Consider the following 15989-nt stretch of genomic DNA (forward strand, 5'->3'; position numbering starts at 1 on the left):
AAACCCTTTCATTGCTTCCTTCTTGAGTGCCATTCAGTTTTTTTATATTTTGATAGTTGTTGTTTAGTTCCAGATCACCTCTGAATAGCTTTGTAGTCAAAGGCACTGCCATTCTATGTTCTTTTTTTCCCAGAAGAACATCTAATGTAACCTTCATATTGCTTCTTTTAAGATTTCAAGGATTTTGATGCTATTTTTAACAAGTCAAATGACTAAATTCAACGTTCCTTTAAGGATGTGGATGAAAAAATCAGTAGACAAAAGAGGAAAACCTTGCTGTATTTTCTTACAACCCATTGTAGTCTTGACTGCTAATGCCACATTTGTCAATTTTGTCTTTCACCTTTCAAGGCTTGAGAAAATAATATTAGTCATGTATTTAGAAAAATAACCCACAAGAATAACTCCATAGTTATCTCACACAAAGTAATATAATCTGAAACTATACTTTCACTAAGTGTTTTATGTGTCTATGCAGTGACAATTTGATACAAACAACTTCTCAACCATCCTACCTTTCACCCAACAGTGAGGACATGATAGCTGGATTGAGAGAGGGCTCCAGCACCACTCATTTGTTGCTTATTGTCAGCTAAGTAGACTGGAGGGAAATATACTGAACTGTTTTACTCAGGGGCATAATGTACCTCTTGGTCCAGGAACCAAAGCCATTACTTTATAATTGTGAAGTTAAAACCCTAAGTAGTAAACCACATTCCTTTATTAGTTGAGTTCTGTGGGCAAATAACTAGACTCCTACAAAATGTGTGATCTTGTGCATTGTTTATAAATTATTACTTTAATTTTCCTACAGTACAAAGTTGGTTGAAAGAATTTGTTCTGGAATTATTCCAACGTTTCTGTCTGTTTTTGAATCAGACATCTGAAATTTGATGTTGCTGTGGATGTAGAGAAGCAAAACAACCAATTGCTTTAGGAAGTCAGGCAATATCCATTTTGATCGAAGTGTTAATTGCATTGTAAAATAGAACTGCATATGTTAAATCATTAATTTTATTATAAAGTCTAAATATATGCTTTCATTTTGAATATAGGAGTATGAAAATTTTCTTAATGAACTGTTCGGTCGTTCATACATTCCAAAAGATAGAGTTCTGTAAGTAATCTTATAATTTCTTGTTTAACCCTTCAACATTCAGATTCTGTCAAATGTAATGTTTATTTATTCACATTGTTTTGAATTACCAGCGTCACCTTACTGGCACGTGAAAACGCATTCGAGCAAGGTCGTTGCCAGTACTGCCTGACTGGCCCTTGTGCCGGTGGCACATAAAAGCACCCACTACACTCTCAGAGTGGTTGGCGTTAGGAAGGGCATCCAGCTGTAGAAACTCTGCCAGATCAGATTGGAGCCTTGTGCAGCCATCTGGTATGCCAGTCCTCAGTCAAATCAACCAACTCATGCTAACATGGAAAGCAGACATTAAACAATGATGATTATAATGACGATTATTATTATTATTATTATTATTATTATTCAGGTCACTGCCTGGAATCAAACTTGGATATGAATAGCATATGGGAATCGGTATTGAGAAAGGAAAGGAAAATATTAGATTTATAAGCTCTAAAATTCACTCCATAATTGACCACAGGCATATAGCATAGTGGTTAAGAGTGTGGGCTGCTAACCCGAAGATTCTGAGTTCAATTTCAGGCAGTCACCTGAATAATAATAATAATAGCAACATCAGAAAAATACCTTAGGAATGAGAACCCAGGTTTGAAATTCACCCAGGACATCTGAAGGCTGGAGAGTACATCAGCCGAAATGTTGTGTTAACGACAAACAAGATGAGGACAAATATCTGTCAAATGTAAATAATGTAAATAATTGAAAATTCTTCTTATTCAGCTTTGACATGCAGCTGTAGATGATTGACTGGTAGAAGAGATACAATGTTTAAACTGCAAGGAAGTATAGAGAAGAGGAAAAAAATCTTTGGAAGGAACATTTCAGTTCTGTTTTAGGGGAAACTACCACAGGTAGCTGACACTGGCTCTTTAGAACAACCATTACCAATTTCTACTAGAGGCACAAGGCTTCATATTTGTGGGGAGGGGACAAGTCGATTACATTGACCCAAGTGTTTCACTGGCACTTAATTTATTGACCTCGGCAGAATTTGAACACAGAACATAGCAACGGGCGAAATACCGCTAAGCATTCCATCCAGCGTACTAACGATTCTGCCAGCTTGCCACCTTGACCATTACCAATTAATGAAGACATCTTTACTCTGAAAGATTTGAGTAGAGCAATAACAGAATCAAAGCAAAAGGATGAGCTGTAGGAGCGGGTTATATTCCCTAAGAGATATGAGAATTACCATCATTTGTAAAATACTTCCTTGAACTCAGTAGCGTAAGCTTAACAGAGCATATCAAACCAACATAATAGTTAAAGTGTGCCATCAAACCAAAGAGTATTAGTTTAAATACTATTGCATCAAAATTATGTAATAAAATGATTTTAAATTATATACAACCAATTGTAGATCATTTATTGAGCTGGACTCATTTTATGCCACAAGGACCACCAGAAGATAAACTCAGTCTGGCCTCATTCTTAATTACTCTAACACTCTCCAGAACTACACAGATCCACAGTAACAAGTTTTGTTTATTTCTTTGTTTCTTTGGCTGTTTGTTCTCTAAATGTGAAGGGCTGTATTTTTAATTTGAGAATAATGTTTCTTCAATATGTAAATGCTTGAGATGAGTTATTGCAGATGTGATTATAAGTTTTTCAGATTATTAACTTCATCTTTTGAGATGAAAATGTATTTTTTATGCATCTCCATCTGCATTGTTTCAGTTGGAACAGTAAAACTGCATTTATGGAAGGCCTTGTACATGAAACACTGCGATGTTCTAAAGGTTGGGATGGAAGAATATTGAAAAGCGTTAATGATAGAATAAACATTTTAATACATATGGAGTGAGAAATGAATGAATATAATGCTATAGAATGAAGATTTCGTAATTCCAAAGTGGGAAACTGATGAGAATCAAAGAATCAGGACATATACGTCTTACCAATAATGCAATTAGTAAGGCCAGAAGTGACATCAGTTCAGTATTTCTGTGTTTGGTATGGTGGTGATACTTAGCAGCATTTTGTCCTGAGTAGAAATTCTGCCAAGGTTAACTTTGCCATTCATCCATTCAAGGTTGATAAAAGAAGTACCAGTTGATCAATGGAGTTGATATAGTTGACTTACCCCTCCACCGAAATTGCAGGCCTTGTGTCAAAATTTGAAACCAGTATTTCTGTCTTTGCTGAGAGATAAATATTAATAGGCAAGAATAAAACTCCTAATGAGGTTCAGAGATTAACCCTTTAGTGTTCACATTATTCTGCCATAATTAATGCTTTTTTATCCACATTGGTTTGAACTAATCAAGCATTATCTCGTAGCTATGAGATTTTGATGAGGTAGCTGTTAATTTTTAAAACCATATTGTAGGGTTGGTGTGAGAGACCAGATCTGGCCAGTTTGAACATAGAATAGGCTGAATACTTTTGGCCGGATATGGCCAGTTTAAATGCTAAAGGGTTAAAGTAATTGAAATGAACTCCAAATCCAGGTTCAAATATTAAAAAAGAATTCATGTCTAAAAATGAAATCAATTGTACAAAATGTTATAATCTTATGATGTTTATTTTTGTCTAAAGATGTAAATATGACGATGATGATGATGTGTTTCTTTATTTCTTTTACAGGAAAACAGCAGAACAATGTTTTAATATAAACTCTCTGGTTAGTCTTTACTTTTTATTTATGTACAAGGTAATATATTGAGTTTGTGTAGCTGTTGGAAATAAGTTAGTAGATGCTCTGTTAATGTGAGTTGAAACAGGCTAGCATCCTATCCACAGATTAATTATCTCTCATCTATTTTATCTCATCCAGCCAGAGCCCTTAACATTCGTTTTAAGTTTACCAGATATTTATTTGGTGGGAGAGTAATTATTAACAGTGCAACTAGTTATGATAGATGTAACCACAGCAGCAATCATCTTCTGCTTTTTGTGTCTATTATTGCTACGGCTGTTGACTTTGTTAAATGAAAGAGAAACTGATTTCTTGGTTGAAGTTAATCAAAGACAAAGATTTTCATTATTTCTTTAATGAATCCTATTCAATTTTATTACTTGGGATGTCATTGTTTACTTGCAGACCATTTACATCCCTTTTCCATTTAAAGTCTGATTTCAAATGCTATGGGGGGGGGGGGGGGGGGTCAGTTATCCCTTTTATCCTTCCAAGGTTTGTAAAATACTAGGTCTTTACACATTACCAGTGAAAATATTTGTTAATCATGCATGCACCACCCTTTTGTAGTAAACTTATATATAGGGAAAGTCTTGTTCGTTATTCTGGTGACAACACTCTGCCTCTCTATTTGTCTTTCATACACACACACACACACCCATACACAAGCAACCAAAAGAATAACTATCGCTATTTTTACATAGTGAAAGTTTTGTTTGTTTTTAAGTTTGTGTTGATTTGTTTGAATGACTTGTACTTAAAATTCCTGCATTTTAATTAAAACTTGTTAGTTACTATGGTGACAACACTACCTGTCTATCTATCTTTCATACACACTCTCGCTATCTCACTGTATTTCTCTCTCAGCAATAACAACATTTTCTTCTCCCTACATAGACTATATCACACTGGCAAAGTTTGTGGTTAGACACCTATGTCAGAAATTGTGAAGGTATGTGGCTTAGTTGTTATAAGGTCATAAGGTCATAAGTTTGATTCCCAGCAGCACATCATGTCCTTGAACAAGACACTTTATTTCACATTGCTCTAGTTCACTCAGCTGGCAGAAATGAGTTTGTACCTGAATTTCAAAGGGCCAACCTTGTCATGTTCTGTGTTGTGCTGAATTTCTCTGAAAACTATGTTAACGTTACATGTATCTGTGGAGTGCTCAGCCACTTGCATATTAATTTCATGAGCAGGCTGTTCCATTGGCCTGATCAACTGTATCATTATTGTAACCAACAGAGTGCCAGTTAATGTTAAAAATCATTTTAGTTTTAGTAAACCATAGATTTGTTTGAAACAATACACTCTGGAATTATTTTTGTATTCCTTCCCTGTCTTGTTTTAAATCATACATGCCGAACTTGATGTTATTATGGATATCAAGAAGCAAAACAATTGAAGTGTTTCTCTAAGTCAGATAATGTTTACTTTCATCGAATAGTCCAAAGCAATCAAAAATTGAACTATTAATGTCTAATCATTACTTTTATTATAAAGTTACAACAAATGCTTTTATTATAAACTTTTCTAGGAACAGTTTAAAAAAGAAATGAGTTGGTTTCCAAACTGGATTGATTTTGAAAAAGCTTTGTAAGTTATTTTATAACACCTTTCTTAAATTTGATTTTTGCTTTTAATTATATGAGAAAACTGTGATGTATAGATGTGATAACAATATTAGGATGTATATGTAGAAAATACTAAGAGAGGTCATGACAATGTTGACGTGAGAGACAATGAAATGTATATTCAGTATTTCCACTTCAGTAAGCCCTAGTTATGCAGCTTTTTCTTACACCATTTTTTAATTTATTTATTTAACTAAAAATCTTGGATTTGACTATAAACTCTGGCAAGTTGTGGAACTCTGGTACAGGAGTTTCAAGGTTGTGAGGAGTGTGAAACCCCCTCTTAGCCATTGTTGTTCCCAAGTCTACTCTGATCTGGATCTGTAGCACCTGGCAGAGTCCCAGCAGGAGAAGTTGTATGTAACCACCCAAGCTATGGTATGTTAAAATCATGGATGTGAACTATTTTGGCAGATGAGCTTATTGAGTCAATGGCAAATATGACTAGATGCTGAGTGGCTGAACAGATAGGAAACTGTCAATGGCCAAAATCAACCAATTCAGTTAGTGAACTATTAGTATCATCTGTTGTCATGGTGTACACAGATGAAATATTTCAGCAGTAGAAAGACCAATGGGACTAGAACAGACCAGATGTTCATGCCTCATCATTCAATCACATCTGGTGTTGAAGAGTTACAGTGGTCCAAACAAGTCACTCGAATGGAAAAACCAAAACAATGAATAAAAAACAGAAAGGCGATAATTTTCAGTTGAAGATGAGATATAATGCAGAATCATTCTTTATTCAATTACTACTTTTGTTGATTGACTTGAATTAATGTTCACTAATTATATAAGAATTTCTAATGTAATTAATGAGAATTTGAAGCATTTAAAGAACTCTGTAATTTTTAATGTAAATATTTTTTGTTCATTCACTAATAATACCACACAAGTAAATGTTATACAAAATATTTTACTATGCAATTCTTGCATACCCTTATTTGCTTTATCATGAAGGAATGTTTTCTGTGTCAGGTAATTTATCTGCTGCTGACATCCTCTGTGCAATTTCCCAATATCCAATGACTGTTGATGTGTGCTGAGACCAAAACATTTACAGAGATTCACTTGCATTGTGCAAGCTTTGATGCCTTTTGTCAAGCAAACTTTTTCTCAGCTCATCTCTTGGACAATGCTGCAGTCCTGGCATCTGGAATGTTGTCAAATGCTCACAGCCACCCACCTGCTGCTGAATAATGCAACTGGTGGAATTTTTACATTTGTAATTTATAAAGAACTAATGAACTAGTAGCAGGGTAGATTGATGACATTCTTCAAGGAATCTCTGGGTACCAATGGCAACAAACTAAGTGCTCTGTTCTTGAGAACTTTCTGCCCAGTGATATTTGAAAAGTACCAGTAATCCTTGACATAGCATTTTTACCAAGGAACATTACTAGTTCTCGAAGATGTCTGCAGGTTTGAAAGTGCCATCAACATGGCTTGTTTAAGACATATGGAAACTTTTTTTACATATACGAATCTATAATGGTTCTCTTTCTTGAAAATGTTTTTTTACTTTTGTAGGGAAATAGCAGAAAAATGCTTTTCAAAGGTTAGTTGTTGCTTTTTATTTATTTCTATGATATTATATTGACCAATTAGTTTGAGCGTCAGAGAGAATGCCTTGCAGTATTTGTTTTAGTTCCAAACATTTAAAAGTGACTTTAATTTTCATTGTTTTTTGTTTGATAATAGTAGTTCCAGCTGAGAGCAATGGATTACAAAGACTGACAAAGCTTCAGATGAGGGTTTTCTGGTTTGTTTTGTTGTTTTTTTTTAGCTACTGACAGAAACATCTGATGATACTGAAACCAAGTTGTATCAGTCTTCACATTTCCCTTGGTTACACTGTTAGTATGGTGAGGCAGAGGATTGTATGCATAGGCAACATCTGGTCTGCCGTAAAAAATACCATTTTCAGTCACACAGCTCCATTGTTTTGCAAGACATACAGATTCATTTATATTTTTGTATATAAGGTTCATGTTTATTTGTTTCCAACCAGTCAGTCAGTCACTTTAGACTGTTTCACTTTATTTGTGATTGGGAAGACAATGAAGCAGCTGCAGCTGAGTACTTTATTCAAAAGGCATCAGTTTTTTCTATAAAGCAAATATGTGTGAAGGTGGCAGCATACAGTGATCTTCTGTACAATTTCCATTTATTAAACTCAGCTCACAAAATATTAGTCAGTTCATAACTGTGATGGTAGACACTTGCCCAATTTGTGGGGCAATGAGATTGTGTGCAAAACCATTTAGTTACAACATGAACTTCTTACTCATACAACCTTTTAGACGAGTATTTAGAAAAGTGACTCACAACAAAAACAAAACAGAGCTATCTCACACAAAATAATATGATAACATGAAACTATACTTTCAATATGTGCTTTATGTGTCTTTGTAGTGATACTTCAGTACAAACAACTTCTCAACCATCCTACCTTTCACCCAACAGTGAGGACATGATAGTTGGAGTGAGGGAGGGCTCCAGCACCACTCAGCTGTTGCTTAGTGTCAGCTAAGTAGACTGGAGGAAAATATACTGAACTGTTTTACTCAGGGGCATAATTTACCTCTTGGTCAAGGAACCAAACCTGAAGTTGTAGACCACATTTCTTTATTAGTCAAGCTCTGTGTTGCAAATAATTAGACTCCTACAAAATGTGTGATCTTGTGCTTTGTTTAGAAATTATTACTTTAATTTTCCTACAGTACAAAGTTGATTGAAACAATATGTTCTGGAATTATTCCAATGTTCCTGAAATATCTGAAATTTGATGTTGCTGTGGATGTAGAGAAGCAAAACAACCAATTGCTTCAGGAAGTCAAGCAATATTCATTTTGATTGAAGAGTCAATTACATGGTAAAATAGAACTACTGATGTTAGATCATTAATTTTATTATAAAGTCTAAACATATGCTTTCATTTTGAATATTTGTAGGATTATGAAGATTTTTATATGGAACTTACCTATCCTCCATATCTCGATACAGAAAAAACTAAGTAAATATTTTTATTACATTTTGTTTAACTTCAATTTTTACTGTTAATGAAAGGAGGAGATTGTGGTGTGTAAATATGATAACAATATATGGGTTTATATTGGGTGGCAGAATCATTAGCATTTACAACATACCATACATTTATGGAAGGCCTTGTATAACATGAGTGAGAAATGAATTAATATAATGCTATAGAATGAAGATTTCGTAATTCCAAAGTGGGAAACTCATGAGAATCAAAGAATCAGGACATATACGTCTTACCAATAATGCAATTAGTAAGGCCAGTAGTGACATCAGTTCAATATTTCTGTGTTTGCTATGGTGGTGAGCTGGCAGAATTGTTGCTATGACAGGCAAAGTGCTTAGTGGCATTTTGTCCATCTTCACTTTCTGAGTTTATATCTCACCAAGGTCACCTTTGCTTTCTTTCTTTTGAGGGTCGATAAAATAAGTACCAGTTGACATTGCAGGCCTTGTGCCAAAATTTGAAACCAATATTTCTGTCTTTACTAAATATTAATGGTCTGGTACCATGCATTAAGCCAAGAATAAAACTTGTAATGGGGTTCAGAAATGAAACTAATTGAAATGAAGTCCAAATGTAGGTTCCAATATTAAAAAGAAGAAAAATCCATTTCTAAAGATAAAATTAATTGTAGAGGTTCAGCTATATCAGAAGAAGGTTAACAGAGAAAAAAGTTTTTGTGTGTGGTAGATGTACAAGTACAATAAACACTAGAGCTGTACAGAAAATGGATTCCATTAAATGCCAAATGTGGTGGGAGGTACCTAGAAGTAGTTGATAGTTTTCATTATCTAGGTGATAGAGTCAGCAGTGGAGGTGGGTGCTCCAAGAGCATAGCTGCTAGAATAAGAATAGGCTGGGCAAAGTTAAGAGAGCTTCCACCTTTGTTGGTAACTCTAGACCTCTCCCTCAAAGTGAAAGGCGGATTGTATGATGCCAGTGTGCAAACAACCATACTACACAGCAGTGAAACATAGGCTGTGGGCAGATGACAGCTTGAAAGAAATGAAGCTAGTATGCTTTACTGGATGTGCAATGTCAGTCTGATTGTATGACATAGTGTAAGAGTTTTGAGAGAAAAATTGAGAATAAGAGGCATAAGGCATGGTGTGCAAGAGAGATGACTGTGCTGTATAAAAAAGTGCCACTCGGTCACTGTGGAGGGAACCTGTGGAAGAGGTAGACCCAGGAAGACATGGCACGAGGTGGTGAAGCATGATCTTCAAAACTGGGACTCACAAAAGCGATGACAAATGAGCAAGACCATTGGCGATATGCCGTGCTTGAGAAGACTCGTCAAGCGAAGTAAAGTTGTAGTCTTGGCTGATGCCAGTGCCACATAACTGGCACCTGTGCTGGTGACATAGAAGTGCACCTGTGCTGGTAGCACATAACAGCACCCATGCCAGTGGCTTGTTAAAGACACCCTTTACACTCTTGGCGTTAGGAAGGGCATCCAGCTGTAGATGCCTTGCCAAATCTGACTGGAACCTAGTGCAACTCTCTGGTTTACCAACTCCAGTCATGCTGTCTAATCCATGTCAGCATAAAAAGTAGACACTAAATGATGATGGTGATGATGGCAGTGGTGGCAGCGTTGTTGTTGTTGTTGCTGTTGCTGCTGCTGCTGCTGTTGTTGTTGTTGGCGGTGATAGTGGTGACAATAACTATGGTAATGATGATGTGTATTTTTTTATTCCTTTTGTAGGAAACTAGCAGAAGAATATTTTGGAATGCACAAGGTTAGTCCTTACTTTTTATTTATGTAGAAGGTAGCAAGTTGAGTTTGTGTAGCTGTTGGAAATAAGTTAGTAGATGCTATGTTAATGTGAGCATCCTAACCACAGACTTGTTATCCCTCATCCTTTTATCTCATCCAACCAGAGCCCTTAACAGTCGTTTTTAGATTTAATGTTGTTTTACTTTTGAATGTGAATTGCTGGAGGTCTTCCTTTTTTAAAATAGTGGACGTAGCTGCAGTAGCACCACCACCACCACCAGTAGCTTCAGTAACAGCATTAGCACTAGTTGCAGCAGCAGCATTGATTGTGATTTTTGTGGCTATTGTTGTTACTATTACAGTTATTGTTGTTTAGCTCCAGTTGTCTTTCCATGAGAGTCTAAATCCTTACACTGTAAAAAACATCTACGTGAATGAATTCTGCCAAACCCGCGAAAGCTATAAAATGTGAATGTTAAAACTATGATGATGATGATGATTTCCAATCTACAGGTCGTTATTTTCATTCATATGAACATAAGATGACCAGCTGTTTGGTTTACATCAAACTCCTTTGCTTTATCAGGAAACTGGGTACAGGGTTTACATGCCACCCAGTTTAACACCACCATCTGCTTTTAAAGCAGAAGGGGTAGACCCAGGAAGATGTGGGATGAAGTGGGGAGAGAGGATCTTCAGATGTTGGGTCTCATGGAGGGAATGACAGGACAGGGACTGGGGCTCCTGGTGGCTTGCTGTGCTTGACAAGACATGTCAAGCTAAGCAGAGGTGGGGTTGTCCTTGCATACAGGCATGCTCACTGCATCCTTCTCTAACGGAGGCTCATGGGTGCTGGTGCCACATAAAATCAACCCAGTCTAGTGCCACCTATACACACCCATGCTAGTGCTGCATAAAAGCATCCAGTACACTCTGTAAAGTGGTTGGCATTAGGATGGGCATTCAGCTGTAGAAACCTTGCAAAAACAGAAATGGAGCCTGGTTGGCTCCTGTCAGACTGTCCAACCCATACCAGCCTGGAAAACAGACATTGAATGATGATGATAGCTGACGAAGATGTAGCTGAGCAGATCAGATGACATGTCAAGCTAAGTAGAGGTGGAGTTGTCCTTGCATACAGGCATGCTCACTGTAACCTTCTCTAGCTGAGCATTCATAATCTTGGAGGCTCATGGGTGCTGGTGCCACATAAAATCCACCCAGTCTAGTTCCACTTATGCACACCCATGCTGGTGCTGCATAAAATCATCCAGTGCACTCTGTAAAGTGGTTGGCATTAGGAAGGGTATCCAGTTCTAGAAACAATGCAAAAACATACATGGACCCTGGTCAGCTCCTGTCAGACTGTCCAACCCATGCCACCATGGAAAACATACATTAAATGATGATGATAGTTGAAAATGTAGCTGAACAGATCAAATGATAGCATAACACCTTTCTTAAATTTCTGAACATACGCTTAATAATGTTACGCAAAACAGCTTTCAGACTTTCCCTATTAATTTCATCACCTTTTAAATTATGAACATATTTACATCATAAGGGTTTTTTCGTTGTAAGGCTTTCTCTTTTTTTAAGTTGATTTTCACCTAGCAAGACTTATCGTAGATGGCATAATAAGTCACACCTGGACAACGCCGGGTTATACTGCTAGTACACATATATATATATATATATATATATATATATATATATATATATATATATATATATATATTTGTGCCCAGCGTCACCTTCCTGGCATTTGTGCCGGTGGCACGTGTAAAGACATTTGAGTGAGATCGTTGCCAGTGCCGCTGGACTGGCTCCTGTGCAGGTGGCACGTAAAATACATCAATTTGAGCATAGCCTTTGCCAGTACTGCCTGACTGGCCTTCGTGCCGGTGGCAAGTAAAAGCACCCACTACACTCTCGGAGTGGTTGGCATTAGGAAGGGCATCCAGCTGTAGAAACTCTGCCAAATCAGATTGGAGCTTGGTGTAGCCATCTGATTCGCCAGTCCTCAGTCAAATCGTCCAACCCATGCTAGCATGGAAAGCGGATATTAAATGATGATGATGATGATGATGATGATGATGAGAATTGTGCTGATGTCAACATAGCTTTTTATCTTTTCATGTCTGATAAGACAAGAAATAACATTTCAGTTGATTGGTAGAAGTTGAGTTTGTGGTTGGTAGGAGAAGTACCCATTCCTACTTTCAAATAGGAGCTAATGGATCTGCCACACAGCCATACCATTTTTTTCTTTTGCAAGATTTAAGGAAGATTTTGTTGCTATCTTTTAGTGACTGCATAGAATCTTCTTTTAAGAAAGGAATATCAAAATCAGTTTACAGTGCAAGATTAAATGCCTTGTAGTATTGTGTTACATCCCTTTACTGCATCACTTCTCAAGTTAGGCAATATCCCCCATCAGTCAATGATTTCAGCTCTTTAGTGGAAGTTAGAATGTATAGAGAAAAGGATTAGCTTTTTCTTTTAACCCTTTCATTACTATATTTCTGACCAAAATACAACCCTCATGAGTTTCAATTAAATTCTAAAATAATCATGAATTTAGACTAGTCTCATTAAACACCTGTAACTTCTTTATTTATCAACATATTAATGTGATATTTGGAACATAATTAAAGAAAGGGTTCTTAATCAATTCTATTGCATAATTTTCGTCTCTGGGGTACTTCTAGTGTCTCTCACATGTAAATATTGGTTCAGCTTCATGAATCGTACTCGTTCATAATACTGGAAATATATTCATCGCCAAAAGGTTCCTGATCGCTCCAGTAATTTGTTGTTCTGGGTAACTGTCTAATACCCACAATAATATTTATGGCAAAAAATGCCCGTATTTCATCTACAGTTGCAGGAAACCACAAGCTACCTTTTTTTCCGGCTTGTTTACATTCTGTGTAACGATTTGTTTCCGCAGTAATCATTTCAAACAAGCATGAAAAAGAAGTCTAAAGGTTTCGCTTCCTGAGAAAGACTATGGGTAGACCCTGTCTCCTCAGAAAAATTGTTAATAAAAATATTTTAAAAATCTTTACTCCATTCTGGTGTAAAATCATTCTCGCTGTCGCCGTCGCTGCTTTCAGAATCGCTGTTTTCAGTTTTGGATACAGAAATATCCGATGTATTATCGTTCACCACGTGCTTTTGTAGCTCATTCATTCTTTTCTTCGATATCTCCATATCTTCTGTTGAAAAACTTTCAAATTCGGAATCACTGCTTGATAGCATGAAACTCCTTTCCATCTTCAAAGTTGAAAAAAAAACTAACGCCGCAAAAAATGTGGAAAAAAATCTTCCAAAATTCACTGAGTTCAAATATCACGCCAAACAATGTCCGATACAATAACTCAACTGTTTACAAAGTGAAATCAGGTGTTTTAATGAATGTACTAACGAGATTTGGGTTCAAATGTACATTCAAATAACAATGGGTACTCTCGGCTGGCTACGGCCAGGTTGGTCTTATGAACCAAAAAATTTTTGGGCCGGCTACTGCCGGGTTAGTAACGAAAGGGTTAAAGTGTTTCTGTGAGTCAGGTAATGTTTTGTTTCATCGAAGAGTCGAAACCAATCCAAAATAGAACTGTTAATGTTAAGTCATTGCTTTTTATTATAAAGTTACAACAAATGCTTTTTATTGTAAACTCTTCTAGGATTATAAAGCTTTTGAAAAGATAATCAATGAGCAACCAGACAATCTATCAGCTGAAGACGCCAAGTATGTAATTTTATAACACTCTGTTTAACTTTGATTTTGACTTTGAATTATGAGGAGACTGTGATGTAGTAACAAGAGCCATGACACTGTTTTTATGAGAGAACACATAATATCTATGTTCATTATTTCAACTTCAGTAAGTCCTGGTTATGCAACTTTTAATACACTATTTTTGTTTGTATGTATTTAACTGCAAGACAAAAGGCTCAAGCCTATTCCATACACCCACAGAACAGAGACGGGAAGAAGAGAATAAGGGAGTGGGATTTTCAGTTCAAGATCATTTCTTTCCCCAGTTCACACTGAAATGAATTGAACAATTGCCAACAACTTGTGCTGGTGTTACATATAAAAGCAGTCAGTACACTTTGTAAAGTGGTTGGCATTAGGAAGGGCATCTAGCCATAGAAACCTTGCTAAGCAGATGACTGGAGCCTGTTACAGCTCTCCATCTTGCTAGTTCCAGTCAGACTGGGCAACCCATGCCGGCATGGAAGATAGATATTAGGTGAGGATAATGATATAAAACTTTCGATAGAATCTGCCTATCTTTGTTCATTTTGTCCTGAAAATATCTCATTTTTTTTAAGCTGAAATTAAAAAATAACAAATATATAAGTGGTTATATTTTTAAAGCCTTCTGTGCTACAAAGTCATGTAAAGATATTTACCATTATATATAATAATCCTGTGATCTAAACAATTTCACAGTATTTATACTTGAATGAGGGTGGGAAAGGCGTCATTGCACATTATCTCAAAGCTACGAGAATTCAGTAACATGATTTGTTTATTTTTCTAACAATTTCGTAGAGCAGTTGGATACTGTCAGATTTGGTCGGTTTGAACAAATAAAGGGGATTTAATTTTGGACAGTTTCAACACTAAAGGGTTAAAAGACATATAATTCAAATAAGGAATGAGATGAAAGGTATCATTAACCAATCTGTGATATCACAATATGTAACAAGGTGCAGTTTCATGTAATCAGCATTATGACTGAAATTTCTCTTGTTTCATACCAAAATATTTATCTCATACTCCAGTGGTTATTAAACTATGTGTGCTTAGAGGACTATTAAAAAGTTACTAATTATTTGTATGGTGGCAAGGATCATTAGAGTGTCAGATTGAAAGTGTTGTGCTTCTCTTTCCAGCACACTTTGCTATGAGTTCAAATCCCACAGAGGTCAACATTGCCTTCTATCCTCCTGGGTCTGATAAATAAATTACCAATCAAATCCAGGATCAATTCTTAACTCTCTTTGCATTAGTGCCATTATACTGTGTAAAATATCTTAGGACACATTCACAGTGTCTCTGTCTCTATAATTGGGGAAGGGTTAAATCAAAGGGCTTGCAACCTCTTCTTAAAATGCCTGATATGCTACCAAAACTAACCAAGGACTGGCCAGTGTGCAGTATAGAATGGAGATAAGGAAGAATCGCTTGTTATTCAATGACAAAAGTCTTTCTCTAGAGTAATTTATAGAAGCTTAATTTGAATGAACGAAGATGAGTTTCAAGCTTAATTAATGAAAATTTGAAGCATTTATAATACTTTGTGATATCATTTATTCATTTGTTCCTTTTGGAAAACCAAGATGCTTTACCTATTAGCAAGAGTCATGCTCTTGTTAAAAAGCCAGTTAAAACATACCTAAAACTGACATTCACTCACCATGGCTGCTTTTGCTGACAGAGAAATCTTAGTACACTAAATACATTCCAGTTTGATACTCTACAGACATCCACAAATATGATGCCTGGTGATAATCAGAGATTGAACCTGTTCAAATGTATTGTAGATTTAGATTAAAATAATAAAATGTACAAACACAAAATAACAGTTCTGTAATGGTTCCGTTTGTGCATTGATGTAGAAATAATGATGATGATTGTGATGATGTGATGAAAATATGTTTGTTTCTTTTGCAGGAAAGTGGCAGAGGAATTCTTCAAAGGCCGTGAGGTTAGTTGATATGATTTATTTACAGTGCAGTAGACCTCGGGCTAAACAATTACAAGAGAA

The 15989-nt window shown here is 36.1% G+C and overlaps 1 protein-coding gene across 2 annotated transcripts in view; it reads left to right on the top strand.

The window, feature by feature from the left end:
• Positions 1-15989, top strand: part of LOC106877687 (uncharacterized) — a 288271-nt gene that overhangs the window by 69453 nt on the left and 202829 nt on the right. For both annotated transcript variants that reach the window (XM_089353047.1, XM_089353048.1), the window contains exons 18-25: positions 1056-1117; positions 3749-3785; positions 5341-5399; positions 6971-6998; positions 8395-8456; positions 10192-10225; positions 13893-13957; positions 15896-15929. In XM_089353047.1, the coding sequence (XP_089209173.1) occupies positions 1056-1117; positions 3749-3785; positions 5341-5399; positions 6971-6998; positions 8395-8456; positions 10192-10225; positions 13893-13957; positions 15896-15929 (381 nt within the window). The remainder of the gene's footprint in view (positions 1-1055; positions 1118-3748; positions 3786-5340; positions 5400-6970; positions 6999-8394; positions 8457-10191; positions 10226-13892; positions 13958-15895; positions 15930-15989) is intronic.

This window comes from Octopus bimaculoides, chromosome 5, assembly GCF_046866305.1.
Source record: "Octopus bimaculoides isolate indiv1 chromosome 5, ASM4686630v1, whole genome shotgun sequence".
Taxonomy (NCBI): domain Eukaryota; kingdom Metazoa; phylum Mollusca; class Cephalopoda; order Octopoda; family Octopodidae; genus Octopus; species Octopus bimaculoides.